This window comes from Alligator mississippiensis, chromosome 1 (genome assembly GCF_030867095.1).
Source record: "Alligator mississippiensis isolate rAllMis1 chromosome 1, rAllMis1, whole genome shotgun sequence".
Taxonomy (NCBI): Eukaryota; Metazoa; Chordata; order Crocodylia; family Alligatoridae; genus Alligator; species Alligator mississippiensis.
In genome coordinates this window covers 166,655,200-166,672,611 of record NC_081824.1, presented here as the reverse complement: position 1 = coordinate 166,672,611, position 17,412 = coordinate 166,655,200, and the positions used below count along the sequence as shown (strand labels likewise).

Genomic DNA, 17,412 nt, shown 5'->3' with positions numbered 1-17,412 from the left:
GTAAACAAGGCAGCAAGGGACTTAGGGGTTAAAAAGGCTAGTTCAGGTAATGGGGTAAAAAATCTATAATTTCTGTTGACATCATGTTTAACACAGTCCAGTCTGTGGATGATTTCTTGTTCCACAGTTCCATGTTCAAGTCAGTTTTTAAGTTTTGTTCTTTAAGAATGGCTGCTCTGAAGTGAGTAGGCTCTTGGCTATGTACAGTAATAGCTGTGTTAGCCAGCATTTTACTAACCAGAATACTCTATTAACTGGTACCGTGCCACTTTCAAAAGTGGCAGCAAGGCACAGAGGCAGGGAGCAGAACCCAGCCCGCAGCTGCAGCCTACCCTTGCCCCGTACACAGATAAAAGACAGTAGATCAGAAGAAATTTACCTGTGCTGCAGCAGCCTGTGGCCGGGCTGCCCTGGTGTTTGGGTGGGGGTTGAGCCCCAGGAGCCTCCCCACCCTATATATATCTGCCATTGGGATTCGTGTTTTTGTGACTATTCTGTTTCATTGCAAAATGTAATCCTACTTTTATGTCATCCAATATAGCATCAAAAAGCAAAGGTGAAAAGTGAAAAAGAGTTGTGTTGATATTAATGCAGAAAATAGACATTTTTAGAGGTCTAGAAAAAGGTGAGAACCATAATGTTCTGATGAAAGAATTCAGTGTTGGATCGTCAACGATATACAATATCAAGGCTCAAAAGGAACAATTGCTCAAATTCATCCCTAGTTCTGAGACAAGTAAAGCTCTTGAAATATGCTGTACTCTACATAAGTCTAAATTAGAACAGCTTGATAGTGCTTTATATGAATGGTTTTCATTAAAACGATCGAACGGTACCCCTATCTCTGGCCTATGCTTATTGAAAAGGTGAAAGATATCTACAAGCAAATGGATTTGACTGAACCCTGCACATTTTCGACTGGATGGCTTTCATGTTTTAAACTTTGTCATGGCATTAGAAGGCTAGATGTGTCTCGTGAAATAAAATTAGCTGACCATGAAGCTGCTGAAAAATATTGTGATTTTTTTTTTTTTAACGAACTAGTTGCTGAGCATGATCTATCCCCTGACCGAATCTACAACACAAATGAAACTAGCCTATTTTGGCGATGTTTGCCAAATTCTACCCTTGCTAGTGGTGGTGAGTCTAGTGCTTTTGGTTTCAAGCTGAATAAAGACTGAATAAATGTGCTTACATGTGCTAATGCAGGAGGCATACATAAAGTGAAGCTATTGGTGGTTGGAAAATTTAATCATCCTAGAGCTTTTAAGGGTATTACACATTTACCTGTTGTTTACAAAGCCCAAACTAAATGCATGGATGGACAAAGAATTTTTTATAACTGGTTTTATCATGGTTTTTGTACCCTGAGTGAAAGAACATTTTAGAAAATTTGGAAAACGTGAAGATAGCAAAGCTATTCTGCTGTTAGACAATTGTCGAGCTCGCCTTCCTGAATGTGAGTTAGTGTCAGGTAATATAGAGGCTGTGAGCTATGGGACTCTTCAGCCTGGACAAGTGCAGGCCCATGGGTGACTTGGTGGCAGTCTATAAGTACATTAAGGGGTGTGCATCAGGATCTGGGGGAATGCCTGTTAACCAGACTGTCCCAAGGGATGACAAGGTCAAATGGTCACAAACTCCTGTAAGACCGTTGGACATAAGGAAAAACTTCTTTACTGTCCAAGCCCCCAAGGCCTGGAACAGACCCCCCCCTCCTCCCCCCAGCCCCACAGGTGGTACAAGCACCTACTCTGGACACTTTTAAGAAATATTTGTGTGCTTATCTTGCTGGGATCCTTTGACCCTAGCTGACTTCCTGCCCCTTGGACAGGGGGTTGGACCCGATGATCTTATGAGGTCCCTTCCAGCCCTAATGTCTATGAAATCTATTAAATCTACCTGCCTGCCAATGTTACTTCACTAATTCAACCAATGAACCAGGGCATTATCCAGAATATGAAGTGTTATTACCGAAGAGATTTTCTGAGAAAGTTCATCAATCATGAAGGCACTATCCAGAACTTTCAATCTTTTTATAACATAAAAGATGCAATTTTTAATGTTGCTTGTGCCTGGAATTCTGTAAAAAGTGAAACATTAAGGAGGGCTTAGAGAAAATTGTGGCCTGGTGTTTTGTTTGCAGAAGGGTCTTCTGATGAAGACTTTGAAGGTTTTAATGTGAGACATAGAAAAAATGTAATAGCTCAAATTCTTGAAGTGGTGAAGGATACTCCTGCTACAAACCCAGTCAAAAAGCTTAAAAAAGCGAGATAGAAGAGTGGGTTGAAGCTGACAAGGAATTTGAAGTTACACACGTTTTTAGTGATGCAGAAATAATAGAGAGTGTTGTGAATCCTGAAAAGTCTATGGTCACTGAAAAAGATTCTGAAGAAGAATACTTTGGTGAAGAGGGGAAAATATCTTGGGCTAATGCTGCTTCCTGTGTTGACAACTTCATTAAATTTGCTGAAAGGCAAAGTTGTTATTCTGCACAGGAGGTTATGCAATTACACATTATTCACTCTAATTTCATGCAAAAAAGGCAGGCAGCAAGTAGGCAAGCAAATATTAGGGATTTATTAAAAAAAGCTTCCAGGGCTTGTCATAAAACCACTACAGAATCAGCCCCATCACCATCACCTTCTACATCTACAATTTATGTTGATGACTTTGAGGCACTGCAAGATCCCCAAGTGCCTCTTGAATGTCCAAAGAGACAGTAAATTATGTACAGTAGAGTAATGTAAATAGTTTTAGTTATAAGTGTAGTATTAAGTGTACTGTACCTTTCAGTGATCTTGGTGTATGCCATGCGCTGCCAATAGTGTACTGCATGTAACTTTAGTGTACTGTACTGTACATCACTGCCCCAGGATTTCTCTTCATTCCAGTGCTGGTTTACTACTACTTGATTGGTGAGTACTTGTATACTGTTTTATTCTTTATACAGTATATTATACTGTCATGTATTGTACACTTATTCTTTGAAAATTTGCACTACAAGTATGGTACTGTCTTCTTTGATAGCTATAACTCTCAGATAAGCAGATTTTTTTAGATAACTGGCACCCTCCTTATCCCACTCATGCCAGATAACAAAGCTTTTACTGTACTAGTTCAGTGGTGCTCCACCTTTTCCCCCCATGGACTAGATGGACAGTGTCCTATCTGCCCATGGGCCAAATTCAACCATTTCTCCCCATCTGATGTCTGAGGTGGATGTGATGGGCACCATTCGGCCCACATGGAGAGGGATGGGAGGCAGCCCAGTCCCAAGCTAGCCCTTCAGGGGAAAAGGGTGTCACTTATCCCCATGGGAAAAGGGGAGTGGCCCTTCCCTGCAGAGGGGTAAGGGGTGCATCCCAGCTCTGACAGGCTATGTGGGACTTGAGATTTGGGAATTTGGTGGGGTGGGGAGGGTGGCCATATTAATGGCAATTGCTTTTCTGCCACCAAATTTCCTAACCTAGGGGGAGCCCCGCAGGCTAGATGCCAAGACTGCAGGCCACATTTGGCCTGTGGGCTGGAGGTTGTGCATCCCTGGACTTGTTAGTCTCTAAGGTGCTCCCCTGCCTGTCTTATGCCATATTTTTAGTAAACTCCATGGCAGAAATTGCACAAGGTCAGGGAAAAAACAATTCATGGAAAGTTTGCTAAATGCTTCAGTTTTCATACATCAACATAATTAAGAGTTTCTAAATAATGAGTAATTTGTTACTAAGATCCTGACCAGTACTTATACATATAAAGTTCAAATAACTGCATACTAACAAATTAAGTATTAATTTATTATTAATTTATTTTATGCAACAGAGAACGGTCACACTTGCAATTAGTTTTCTTTGATTATGAAACATTTTTGTGTAGCAAGGTTGGCATCCTCGATTTCAAGCCTGGTGTCTTTATGTTTAAAAAAAATAAAAATAGCCCCTCTGCATGTGTCTACACATTCATTAATATGATGTAATTATGGCACATTAAGTTTAGTACCTGTTGTGACAACTTAATGTGCCATAATCAGCACTACTGCTCATTAGCGCAGATGAACGCTTTTTATGTGACACTTAATGCCTGTTGGACTGATCTACTGCACATTAGTACAGTTTTTGTCAGCTGCCCTAATGCACAGGAGAATTAGTCCAATGGGCATTAAGCATCTTATGTAGATGCACTCTCTCAGTGTGCTCTGAAAATAATTGTGGCAGGTTGATCAAAGTTCGTAGCATCGTGCACGAAAGTTTCAATTTCTTGCTGCATCAGTAGGAGCTTTCTTGACTAACACATTTTTGTTTGTTTGACTGTAAAATTATTAATGTTTACAAATGCTTTTCTCCATATGCCATCAACTAAGCTGATCAAATATGCTGTGTAGTTTATGTGCATTGTCATCTGAAACAGTGCTTCATGATTTTGTTGCCATGCTTTTGTCATATATACCAAGTTTCCGAAATCTTTCCATCACACTAGACTCACTGTTTTCATGTTCACAGTTTCTTAAAAAATGCAGTCTTGTAGAAGAGATTTTGTTCCAAACTTTTCTTCCTTAGTTAAGCACCTGAATGTGAATAACATGGCAATTCTACAATTCTTAGGTCTTAGGTGCTGAAGATTGATAGTGGTTTTCAACTTCCGTTATTTTATCTGTAACACTGATGTTGCACAACATGCTGCCCCTTTTTCAAGGTGAATCTCCCTTGAATAAGTTTAATAGTTCTGTTTAGCACTGACAGTTTCTCACTTGGTTCAAACTCCTTATAGCCATTTTTTCCATCTCATTTTCTCCTCAGTGGCATTTTTCAGTTTCCTTTTCAGCAACAAATCTTACTGACTAAAATAGATTGCTATACATGCATATTGCATGCTTGCAACAGCTAACTAGTTATTTTTTTATTGAGTGGTAGGTCCACTGCCTGGAATTGACATCAACACATCACAGGACTGGCCTTTTTAAAAAATGCATCCCATGTATTTTAGAACATAACATAAGTGCCATACTAGGTTATACCCATGGTCCGTGTAGCCCAGCATCCCATCTCCGAGAGCGGCAGAAGTAGATGCTATACAGGGAGAGCATTGAACCATATATATAGAGAGAGTGATCTATCCCCTATTCAGTACCCATCCTGGCATCAACAGTTATTGGTTTAGTGATGTCAGAGGAAGCATCTCCAACCATTCTGTTCAATAGCCATTAATAGATCTATCATCTATGGATGTATCTAGTCCCTTTTTGAACATGGCTATGCTGTCTGCTACCACCAACTCCTGTGGCAATGAATTCAACAAGTTAACTATGTATTGCATAAAGATGTACTTCCTATGGCCACAGAAGTTTCCTTTCACTGCTTATGTAGGGTTATGGGACTCTATCATTATCTTATAGCAGTACTTTTCTGGCCAGCAAAGTAAACAAATTATCAGTGAACTAAGAAAATGTAGTCATGAAATTCAGTGTTTCCAGTGTTGTAACTTTATTTTTAGTTTATTTTTTGAATGACAATTTCCTTTGCCTGTTATCATATTGTTTTCCCAGCTAAGTTGTTTCAAAATGCAAACGTAATACAAAATGAAGTCACATGGTGAGGATTTTTTATGCCTGAATTTTACGCTCAAACACCTGTGCACAGCTTCAGCAAAGTCACATGGAGTTGTGGGGTTGTTCAGCCAGCTGTGAGGTTAGGTTTTGGTTCTAAATACCACTTTTTGTTTTCTATATTTTAAATGTGGGTCTATTGTGAAAGGCATCTATGTGCTTATGCCAGCTTATTACACAGCATTTGTGGTCTCTGAGCCAGCTATTCGGTTTAGTTCCCTTGACTTAAGTGGAGCTATGCTGATTTATATCAGCTTGAGGACCTGGCTGTCTGTGGGTATATTCAGCAATAGCAACTCACTTCACTGACCAAAAATCAGTTTTTGTTCCATTTTATTTGTTACTACTGCAGATACAACAGAGCTGTAAGTAAGTGAGTTGGATTCTGTTCTGGCTTGCACATCATCATCAGCTTTGTTAACAGTTGCACATGCAGAGTTACCTTTTCAATGAGCTTTCAGAATGTTAGTATAGCTAAAGATCAGTGGGAGGTGAGATGGTGTGAGTCTTATAGGTGTGAGTACAAGTGAAATGTTGCATGTAGGATATCTTCTGACTGTTTTTCCTAACTCCATCCTTTTTAAGTGACATATGCTTGCTCTGCATTGAAAGAAAATTTGAGAGAATTAAGCTTATGACTCCAAAAGTAAAAATTGTACATTTCAGATCATTTAAGTTTCAACTTCTTTGTTTTCATGTTGTGACAATGGCTGTGTACACATGTTCAAATGATCTGGGAGAATCTTCTTCTTATTTTGCATGGCTTTAGGAGCAAGAGCTATATGGGAGAATCACCCCAGGTTTGTTTTCGTGATAGAAAAACTTATCTGTGGAGTCCTGAGCAGGCATTTGAATGCTGAGCCCCTGAAGAACAGAGAGCTTGCAGTATTGATTCTGCACAACCAGAGGGCCCTTGTGCACACATTTTAATATGCTCTGTAGGCTCCGTCCATGTACCTGGAAACAGATGGCAGCAGTGCACAGGGAAGCCCTAATTGGCTGCCCCAAACTGCTCAAGGCCTGTGTCTCCCTGCAGCATAATGTAGAGACTTTGAAGGGGGCGGGTTCTGCTCCCTACTCAGCTGGAACAATAGGCTGTGTCCAGATGAGCAAGCACATGCTTGTTTCAGCATCTCAGAGCAGTTTGAGATGCTGAAAAAGGCATGCTAGGAATGAAAAAATGTTCCCTAAATTTGATACTGGGAAATCCCTGTATAAAAAAACAACATGGGGGGAAAAAAAAGCAGCGCAAGGCACCCTAAAGCAGCTGGAGGCTGGGTGCTCCATAGAGCTGTGCTAGCACCTGCCAGGGTATCTATATGGCTGTCTTGTGCCCCTGCTGCCCCAGCACGCTGCCTCAGCATGCTGGGGAACACAGGAATGCAGCAAGGCTGCAGCAGTGATTTGACCCAGGCACTGTCCCAGGTAAGTAAGGATGTGTAGTTTCTGGGGTGGGGTTGTGGGCAGTGTTATGGGGTTTATGGGGGAACTAGAGGGGGAGCCGCCACATGCCCAACCCATGTGGTGCACAACCCCTGGGTACTGGCAGCAGCAGCCAGCCAGGCTGTCACGGCATTCACGGCTCACTGCAGGCCATGGCACACTGTGCTGTGTGACTCGGAGTCTGCACATGGCGAATGGAGCTGGCCTGGCCCACCCTGCTACTACGTGCCTTTGTACAGGAGCCACACGCAGTGGCAGGAGCTGTGCGCCTTTGGACAGGACCAGGACGCAAGCAGGGCAGGCCAGGCTGTGTCAGGATGGCTCCGTTTGTCATGTGCAGACCCTGGACCAGGCAGCGCTGCACCACTGCGGGGCTGTGCCTGCAATGGGCCATCAATGCCATGACTTCCCAGCTGGCTGCTGCTGCCAGCACCTGGGGGCTGTGCACCGGAGAAGGGGAGAGGCAGGTATGTGGCAGCCCCCCAAACCAAGAATTTTGGTTTATGATTGATTTATACTAATTTTCTATTCTTATACAAGTATTGTATTCTTGTTATGTGCTTCTGGAAGATAAGCAAACAGTACATGGTGCTTTTTCATAAAGTTTTTCAGCACTCCAGTGAAGTAAAGCAGCTATAAATCTGGCCAAGTATCTGATTAAGATGTCTGTTTTGGCTGCATGGCCTTTCAGGACTGGTACACAACAGTCAGAGCAGACCAGTAAAACAACTGTGATGTTAAAAGTTAAAATGTTTTGTTTTTCATATTTGCGAAATTTATACTGTATAACAGATTCATTGTTGGTTACATTGACTGATTTCAGTGGACCTATGTCAGGGCTGACTTAGCTACTTTGCTTGTAGTCTATAAGCCTCTTCCCCTTATTCAGTGGTAAGTAAAAGCCTGGGGAGCTTAGTCAAATAAATAGGTAAATACATATGCAGACTATGGCATTTTCTCAACTCATAGGCTGGCAAAAGTGAGAGTATTTGGTTTGGAAGCTTGTTAGTTTAAAACCAGGCTGCTGTCCAGTTGCTTAATTTCTGCCAGGAGTCCCAAAGCATTACACAATTACATATTCCATTTCATATTGATTTACTTCAGTTTAAAAAAAAACCCTCTGAGGATATTTAAGTGGGTGACATGACAATTTGCTGAAATTGGATTTGTTTTAAATTTATGGAAGATGCATCCTTATTGTGTGTAGTTAGCTGTTACGAAGGAGGCATGAGGGGGAGGAAATTCTTTAAAGATGCAAATCACTTCTGCTCTGAATTTTCAAATGGAATGGTTTTGTTGCCTTAGTACCCATTACCTAGTATTTGAAAAAGAATGTTAACAGACACTGTTTCCATTTCATTTAAAACAATAACAACCAAAAAAACCACAATATTCCCTAGCATGTTAATATTTTAACTTATATCATTAAATTTGGCTACTCCTGGACCTTTTGCTTTTCTTATATAGCCACAAAATCTCTAGCAGAAAGCCAGGGTCCATTCCCCTTTTCCATGAGAGATCACATGTATAAGTTTGTTGGCTGCCAGCTTCTCTGACAGTAGCAGCAGTAGTGCATGGGTAACTCCGACAGTAACAGATCTTAGTATCCTTAATGTCCTGCTGAAAGCACTCTGCCATTTCATCTGGTATAGAAGGGATCTTGAGAGAGAAGAAAGTGATAGTCCTGTTCTCTTCATTAATGCCAAGGTTCCTGAAAGTGAGCACCCCTGATTCTTCCCATCTTTGTTGGTAGTACAGATATGTGGTTGACATGCTGCCCTCTGGCATTAGTGAAGTTAATAAGAGATTTGATGACTTCTTGGGCCTCTGTCTCAAACAGGAGAAAGAAAAGAAGCATATAGGAAGAAGTAATGGCTCAATTCTCTTCATTCTTTGAAGCCAAGGAACAGTCCTCTTTCGACTCCCTAGTGTATGATAGACACTAATTGGGGAAGCTGACTTTTAAAAACTCATGACCTTCAGGAATGTGAAGTTCATCTTTAAAAATTGATGCTGAGGGTTTCTAGTCTTCCAAGATAGCAAAATAGTATAAAATAGTAGTATCTCAGGGACGGTGCCTTGTCCTAAGTATCTTTCTTCCTTGCAATTGATTTTGATTAAAAAGAGAAATCATCATGGCCCTTCTCAGTCCTCCACTTCTAAATAATTCACTTGCTAGGGTCCAAGGGAGAATAAGCATGTGTTCTTTTAGAACTGAGTTCACAATACTTCTTCCCCTGCCCTTCACAGTGCCCTCAGGGTGACTTCCAAGATGTCAGGTCTGCACCCAGCAGTCCCTTCATAGCATCTGATGAAGTAAGCGATTGCATGTGAGAGCTTAAGCAACTATGATTTAGCCTTTGAGGTACAATTCTACCCTGTCTTCTGCCTGACTTCAGACTAACATGGCTAACTAACTCTCTCTACTGAGTTTAAATAGAGCAAGGTTCAAACATCCAAAGCTAAGCACATGAGAAAGGTTCAGGGCAGCCACCAACCTGAAGACTATTGTCTGTCATATTGAATGAAATAGCTTGAATGTTTGTAATAGTTGCCCATTAGCCAGTTTCAGGAAGAAGACAAGATTTAGCTCCTTATCTAGGCCATTGTTTTGGTCTACGTGCGGAAGGTCCTGACTTTGCTCAAAGTCTTAACTTTTGAATTTTATCTTTAGAGGCCTTTAACAAAGAGAACCTAAAAATGACCCTTAAGCAACTATCCCAAATTCCGAGAGATCAAACCCTAGGGCCTTTGATAAGATTGGAAAGAAAAGGTCACTTGCAGTGATATGGAAGTTCCCCAAAGTAATTAAAATGATCAACAAAAGAAACTAATTACTAAGCAAAAATCAGTAAAGTAAGATCCAAGCCCAAATTTGGGAGTACTGACAAGTTTGGGTAGGAGGGGCCCAGTTTGGCAACTCACTCAATAAAAACTGTAACCTATGGTCCCAATTTGGAGGTGACTGCACTTGCAGAACAACAAAGGAAGAATCGTAAGTGTAGGCCGGATCAGACTGATCACCTGAACCACCCTCTCCGTGAACACGAATCTCTTAGTTAACGCTGAAGCTGCAGAGCGCCCAAAAGGGACTGAAGGAAGGGGACTTAGTCCTATCACTGCTGAGGCCAGCCCATTGAATCATATTGCTGAGGCAAGCACATTGAACCGTACTAGTGAGGCCAACCCATTAAATTGTACTACTGAGGAATGAAAGCATATCTAGGTGTTTGGCTTCTCCGAATTCTAGGATTGTAAGTATATTATGAAAAATAATAGTATTGATTCAAATTTAACTTTTAGTTGTAATTGTAGTTGTTTTTGTAGTACTAATTCTTATAGCATTGTTTGGGAAGGAAGTGCATTCGGAGCATTGTTTCTGATATATGTAATTATTGTGTTTTTAATGTTTGTGGTATTTCTTAAAGCTAAGCAGTGTTAGATGCGTAGCAAAGAATTTTAAAATAAAATTGTGTTGTATGAATTAAGTGTGTAATCATTGTGAAATCGTACAATCAACTAACTACTCCCCCAGCCAGTGCATCAAACGAATCAGTAAGTTGTGTGGGATCTTCTCTATTCCATAACCCACTAGGGACATTGTCTTTCTTTAATATGTTTCCGGTAATATCAACAAGCCATGCCATAACATTTGTGGTTCTTTATGCCACTGACAGTTTTAAATGCCAGATGTTTCAGCAATGGAAGCACTTGCTCCAGTAGAAGTTTTGCTATTAATGGCAATCAAGCCATCATTTCATTTGGTCTCCCTGGTCCCATCTTCTACGGGCCTCCAAAACTGCCTCACCCTCTTTGGGACAGTTCTAAATACAGTAATTAAAGAGTCATTAGACTGCCCAACTGTGGAAAAAATAATATTTCAAAATAATATTTAATTGAGTGAGAAACTAATTGAGATAACAAAGGTAATGTTTGGGTTTTTTTCTGAGACTGGCAAAGGGTGTCATGTAAAAAGGAGTTATTCTATCTTTATGTGCATTTACAGCTTGGAAATAAGATGTACATGGTTCTTTCCTTGCCATTATTGATCCGAACCATTCTATGTGCTAAAAAAGTACCTGGTCTGAGCCAGCTGTGCTTCAATAACACAGTGGATAAAGAATAACTCCTGATAGGTCTTATGTATAATTTGTCTGTCTATAGGTAAATCTGAACACTTTAAACTCTGTCAAAAGCATGAGGATGGTTGTGAATTATCCATATTTCAGATCATCAAACCCAGTGAGCATTAAGGATTATAAGAAACTTAATATTGCCCATGTATGCCAACTCATTTTTAAAGTAGTGGTAACTGTGTTGCTTTAAGTTGTGGGGGTTTACATACAAAAGTGGCCAAGAAAAACTTTTTATTTAGTTTGAACAGTGCAAAACAGCACCCAAGCCAGCCAAAAAAAAAATTCAGTAAATCAATTTTGATTAAATCTTTTAAGAAAACTTAACATCTGCCAGACAAAAATTGTTTTTAAGTTTTAGCCTGTGGAAATAGAGTGGCTTATTATAAAATCCACAGTAGAAAAACTGAAAGTCCTTTCACTGTTGCATCAGAGCAGAGATGTGTGTGTGTAATGATTACATCTATGTTGTGTGTCTTCTGTGTGTACCCAGGGAATATTGGGTGGTGGTCCAAAGAAGTACCATATAAGCAGATTATCTCCCTTCCTTACTTTTTTCTTTCCTCCCCCACCAATGAGCTCGCTCCATATGGGTATGATGGACCTAAAAATACCAGAAAATCTTTCTTTTCAAAGAAAACAAAATGCATTGCAACAGTGGATCATTCTGAAGAGAGCGAGACGCTTACTTTTAAAACCCAATGCAACCTCCCACTTGCTGCCTTTTAGAAAATAAAGAGCAAGTGAAAAGCGAACTATGAGGAGGAGTCAATTTATATGTAGACATGCAGTTATATGTATACACCCCCATGCTGCACATTATAGCACATAATTAGCACTGTGCTGTACAGGGGTGAAGCAGCATGTTTTTTTAATGAACAGGGAACAGCGAGCTTGTCAAATAGTATTTTACTCAAAAACAGGACTTTTGAAGAGGCTTTTGGAGTGGGAAATTTAAGAAAGATAATGAAAATACCTATGGTTTCTTAATATTTTTTATCTGTGAAATATTATTTTAATGGTTTTGAGTGAAAGACTTACTGACGACACGTAGCAAATAACAATTTGGTCTTTGCCAGGCAACCATTGAGACTTGGCTAGGATGCTTGCTTTCTCCAAGCAATGCTATTTTTACATGGCCAAAGAAGTAGAAGCCAGGCAAGAAAATAGTTTGTGTATACTTAATTGTTGTGTGCTGGCTACCTTAATACTTTGTAATGATATATTTTATAACAGCTTGCAGCAAGAAATTGTGAAAAGTTTGCCTTCAGTAAAAGTGGAAAAAACTGTGGTCTGTGGAAGTGGCAAGGTATCTTTTATGACCTTTACTTCTGGATGGATTCTTATCTTTTACAATAAATTTAATTGCAGGCTTTTCTAGACTTTGTGAACAATTGCTGACTGCTGCAGAAGAAAAACTGAAGCTCTGATGAAGGTTAGGGAGCAACTGAATAAGAGTATCAAGGTTATTAAGCTTTACATTCCTTAGGCACATCTACATGAGGCACTGACTGTGCAGTAACCTGATACTACTGCGCAGTAGCATCATGTGGCAAAAACTGTGCCAAGACACTACCGCACAGTATTATTAGGCTACTGCACAGTAGCATCATCTAAAAGGCATTCACTGGCGCTACTGTGCAGTAACTTGGGTTACTGTGCATTTATTTAGTACTTGTATAAGCAAACTAAAGAAACCATAGCTATTTTCATTATCTTTCTTGTATAAGCAAGTACTAAATAAATGCGCAGTAACTAGCGTGCAGTAGCAACATATATAGACACACCCCCTGTCTAGCTATTTTTATTCACCATCAGCAATCTGCAGTGCAGCAAGGCAGCATTTTTAAACACCCAAGCCTTTGGTTACAGGAGGACTTTCTCCGTAAGTGCATGATCTGCCTGAGGCAGACAAGGTTCCTTGGGTGAATTTGATATCTTTTATTAGACCAACCCAAATAGTTGGAGAATAGTTATTAAGCAAGCTTTCAGGTTCAAAAACCCTTTGTCAGGCTAAGGAAGTTTCAGCAGTTGGTGTGTGCTCTTCCTGGATGGAATGAAAAGTAAACAAGCCAGGGGCTGGGCTGGGCTGGGCTGGGGAGTCAGTTGCCAAGCAGATTATAATCTGACTGACACCTTTTTGACATTGCTTTATACTTTGTTTGTCTCTCCTGTCTGCCTACTTTATGTGGGTTAGGCCAGCAATTACCAAGAAACTGTGGTGCTTCAGTCCTTATACAAATGCATATAGTTAGGCCTAATCTATTTCAGTAAGCATAGGATGCTGGGGTTGAAGTCCTTCTGTATAGCAGCAGGTTCCTGATTTCCTCTACAGAGGCACCAGATAGCCTTCACTTGAAAGAAAAGAGGTGGTTCCTCCAATAATTTAAGGTTCATCTCATTTAAGCAAACATATTTTCCATCTCTTCATTGCCATTTTGTTTCTGTTCTTTCTTTGACTGAGGAGTTGTTAACTCATTGTGCTAAATGGTGGAACTAAAAATATAGCAGTAACCCATTCAATCTCAGGATTCCCTTCTTGTGGCTGCAGACATGTGCCTAGATAGGTAAAGGAAAAAGTGGTAAAAGACAATGAGAAGCCATAATGAAGACAATTTCAGAAAGCCCCTTTATGTCAGACTGTCATCCTGACAAGTGACAGGCTCATTGGCGTGCACTATTTGTCAGCATTAAACTGGACATCTGTGTAACAATATCAGTGTGTCACCACCACAGGAAAAGAAAAGATGCACCTTTCATAGAGGTGCACCAGCAACGTGCATAATGACAATAGCTGCCCTCTAATGGGCACCACTCCAGAGGATGATAATGGTTCTGTTCTTTCTTAGCAGGGAGGTCCCAGAGGGTAGTGATGGATGAGTGTTTGTCATCCCTTTGGGACCTTTTCTGTGGAGTCCCCCAGAGCATCATCTTACTGCCCCTTCTGTGCAATGTGTATATGAGGCTAATGACACCCAGCTCTTGCATCTTCTTTTTGGACCCTGGCCCTGCAGTCTCAGTTCTTTCCCAGTGGCTGCATTTGGAACTGGATGCAAGTGAACCAACTGCAGCTGACAAGACAGAAGTGATGGTTGGGGGACAGGCCATGTGACTTGGAGGGAAAGGGCTAGGAGTGTCTTTCATCATCTCTACCTGGTGAGAAGCCTGCAACCTTTTCTTTCAGATTCTGATCCAGCCATAATCATCCATGCCTTTGTAACCTCAAGGCTAGTTTACTGCAGTGTACTCTTCTTAGGGCTGCCCTTGAAGACTGTCCAGAAGCTGGTGCAGAAATAGAAATCATCATAGGAAAGTAGGGCTGGAAGGGACCTCTCTAGGTCATCTAGACCAACTCCCTGTCTGAGGCAGGATCATCCCTATCCAAATCATCCTATACAAATCCAGAATCTAAGCTTTTAGTAAAACTACCATCAACCCTGATAGGCATGAGTCACCAGGAACTTATAACTCCAGTGCTCCAGAGTCTGAACTGGCTCCCAATAGCTTACCAGGCACATTCAGTTACCATCAGTACACCAAGTCTGCTTGTCAAAAAACATCTGGAAGGCTGTTCTTTGCAATCGCTCCTCAGCTCTGGAACTCCATCCCTCTTGAGGCTCACTAGGACTAAATATAGACATTGGATTTATGGCATATTATAACTTGCCTAACATCTGACTCCCCAGGTACCCCTCTACTTTTTTACCAGCTACATTCATTCCCCTCCTCCCCCCAACCTGTCTCTCCCCCACTGACTCCTCAATTTACATCTTCATTGACTGCCTTTCTTGCATGCATACCAGCCTCTGGCTTCTTTACAAATCATTTCATTCAGGAAGAGCCCAGACCAACGCAGATGCTTCTCAGCCTGACAAAGGGTATTAGTACCCAAAAGCTTGCAAAGAAGAATTTTCCCAACTATTTGAGTTAGTCTACTGAAAGATATCCTACTTGGGTAGGCATTCATTAAATAAAACTAGGGTGAGACACTGTTTGGGTGGCAGGGGTGTGGAGAAGCTTTGTTTTACCTTGTTATTCTAGTTCTGTTTTAAACTGGTTGGGTCCTCTTGTCACTGAAGTTATTCTGTTTTCTTATTGTAAGCTACCCTGAGCCTTTGCTGGGAAGGATACCATATACATTGAATAAATAAACAAACAAAAAATTGATAATAATGTTCAGAATCATTCACTAGATGGGTTACCATAATGCAGTTATCTATCCTCTTAGAAACCTTAATAGAGAAAAGAGTTAACCCTTCAGTGTTAAACATTTATATAGTTTTTTGATGTTTGAACTTAAAACTTCCCACACCTTGATAAGTTCATAGCAGCTCAGTTGGTATTTTGCACTATGTTCCTTGTGATGCATGTATAGCACTATTTTTTTACCATAAAAAAGATTATACTTTTAAAATCTGTTAAGGTTGTGTGTCATCAGTCCCTGCATAAGAGATGATACTTTGAGTAGTGAACCAAAAAGTCTTTTATTAAGACTCCTTTATATATTCTTTTGCATAATCAACTGTATTAGAATTGGTAGTGTAATGTGGGGTGGGTGAGCGGGTCATGTACCCTGGAAGTTGCCTTAAAGTGTCCTTCTCCAGATGGACAGAGAGGTGGAGTGCTTCACCTCGGGGTTACTCACTGCAGCTTACTTTGCTATTGTGTGCCTGCTGCCTTGCCTAACTCAGCTGGCAGTTTTCAGCTCTAGGAAGCAGGAACTCAGGTGCAGACAATAAGCATCACAGAGCATAGTGTTCAGGGGACTGTAGTTTTGTAGAGCAGCAGTGGAGTTTGTTGCTGGGTGGAGGTGGAGAGAACTGACCCCCATTTTTTGCTGCAGAATTCAGCTTGTTTTGTTGCCCACTGGACACTGGGCTTTGGCAGCAAAAAAAATGAGGTGAAAGCTTCCCCCCAACCCTTTGGCAGCAGCCAACTGCTGCCAGTTTAGAGAACTAAGATCCCCAACACACCTTGCACTCCATGACCATGCCTGAGAAGGTAGGAGAGGATGGGGGAAGAGTAAAGAGTAAGAGACAGCTTCACACATTGGTTTTTTTTCCATACTACAGCCCTGATGAGAATACAGCAATAGAAGGCAGCATTTTGCATTCAGAACTGCAAAGTAGGTCTTGAGTGTATTATCTGTCTTTGCTTTTATCATAGGTATCTCAGTTATCTTGGATTGAGAAAAAAGTAGCTGAAGCTCTTTTTGGAACTCCACCAACTTCAACAATAGAGGAAGCCTTGCAGAATTTCTTAAAGGTAGATCCTATCCAAGAGTTTTCTTGAACAGTTGTTTTTCAAATGATCTCTGTAACTGTTTTCAAGAGATTTGCTCAACAAATGATGTTCGAGAGTTATAAATTCAAGGCTTCTCTAAATACTACAACTTTCTGTAATAAAAGATGTTCCTTCTTTTTTTCAAAATTAAATGACATAGAATGACCAATTTCACTTATTCCCTATTCTCTTTTAACTAAACTACAACATCTTGCCAGATTAGTTGCTATCAGACTGAATGTTGCATCTGTAGTGCAAAATTAGTAATGATTCTGAGTTTTAATCTTTTGGGGGTGGGAATAGCATATGTGGGAAAAACGTTGATGTTCTTCAAGTGGAAAATACAGAGACACTGCCCCCTTTAGCATCTAAAATTTCCATTCTCAGGTTTCAGTTGGACAGTTCTCCTTGTTTACATCAGGCAGGTAAATGCTACGGCTTGAATCCTATTCCACCTATTAGAAGTTAAAGTGGCACTAAAGTGTGTGACACTGTTTCACCCTGCTCAAGTACCTGAAAAACAATTAATGCGTCTACTCTTATAACACCCATTCATTTTAGCCTTAAGGCTAAGTCACAAAAAGTGTCAAGGAAGAGGATGACCTACCTGCCTTTTACCTTAATGGATTTTCAGGGACTCATGTGGGATGGAATAGGATTGTACTAAGACAATAGATAGAATTGATCCTGGCTTTAAAATAAGTGCTTAAAATGAGATTGAGTTAAGTGTACAGTTTCAAGAAAAGTGTATGCACAAATTTTCTTGCTATTCAACTTAATTCAAAGGTATAGATGTTCATCGATATGAACATTTTGGATAGTTGAACAGTTTCTCACATTTTTCTACAGTATCAGACTTGCCTTTTCATGTCCCTCCTCTATTTAAAAATAGAATTTTTTTTTAAATCTTCTGTTGCCTAACAATTTTTGTCTTGTTACGGCTTGATTTGAAAGCCC

At 40.5% G+C, this 17,412-nt stretch overlaps 1 protein-coding gene across 5 annotated transcripts in view; it reads left to right on the top strand.

Annotated features, from left to right (window-relative positions):
• Positions 1-17,412, top strand: part of RMDN2 (regulator of microtubule dynamics 2) — a 68,466-nt gene that overhangs the window by 36,320 nt on the left and 14,734 nt on the right. For 4 of the 5 annotated variants that reach the window (XM_059716431.1, XM_014600074.3, XM_019500567.2 and 1 more), the window contains exon 8: positions 16,339-16,437. In XM_059716431.1, the coding sequence (XP_059572414.1) occupies positions 16,339-16,437 (99 nt within the window). Of the gene's footprint in view, positions 1-541; positions 1,002-16,338; positions 16,438-17,412 lie in introns of those variants that run through there. The other variant, XM_014600075.3, reaches the window with a different exon arrangement.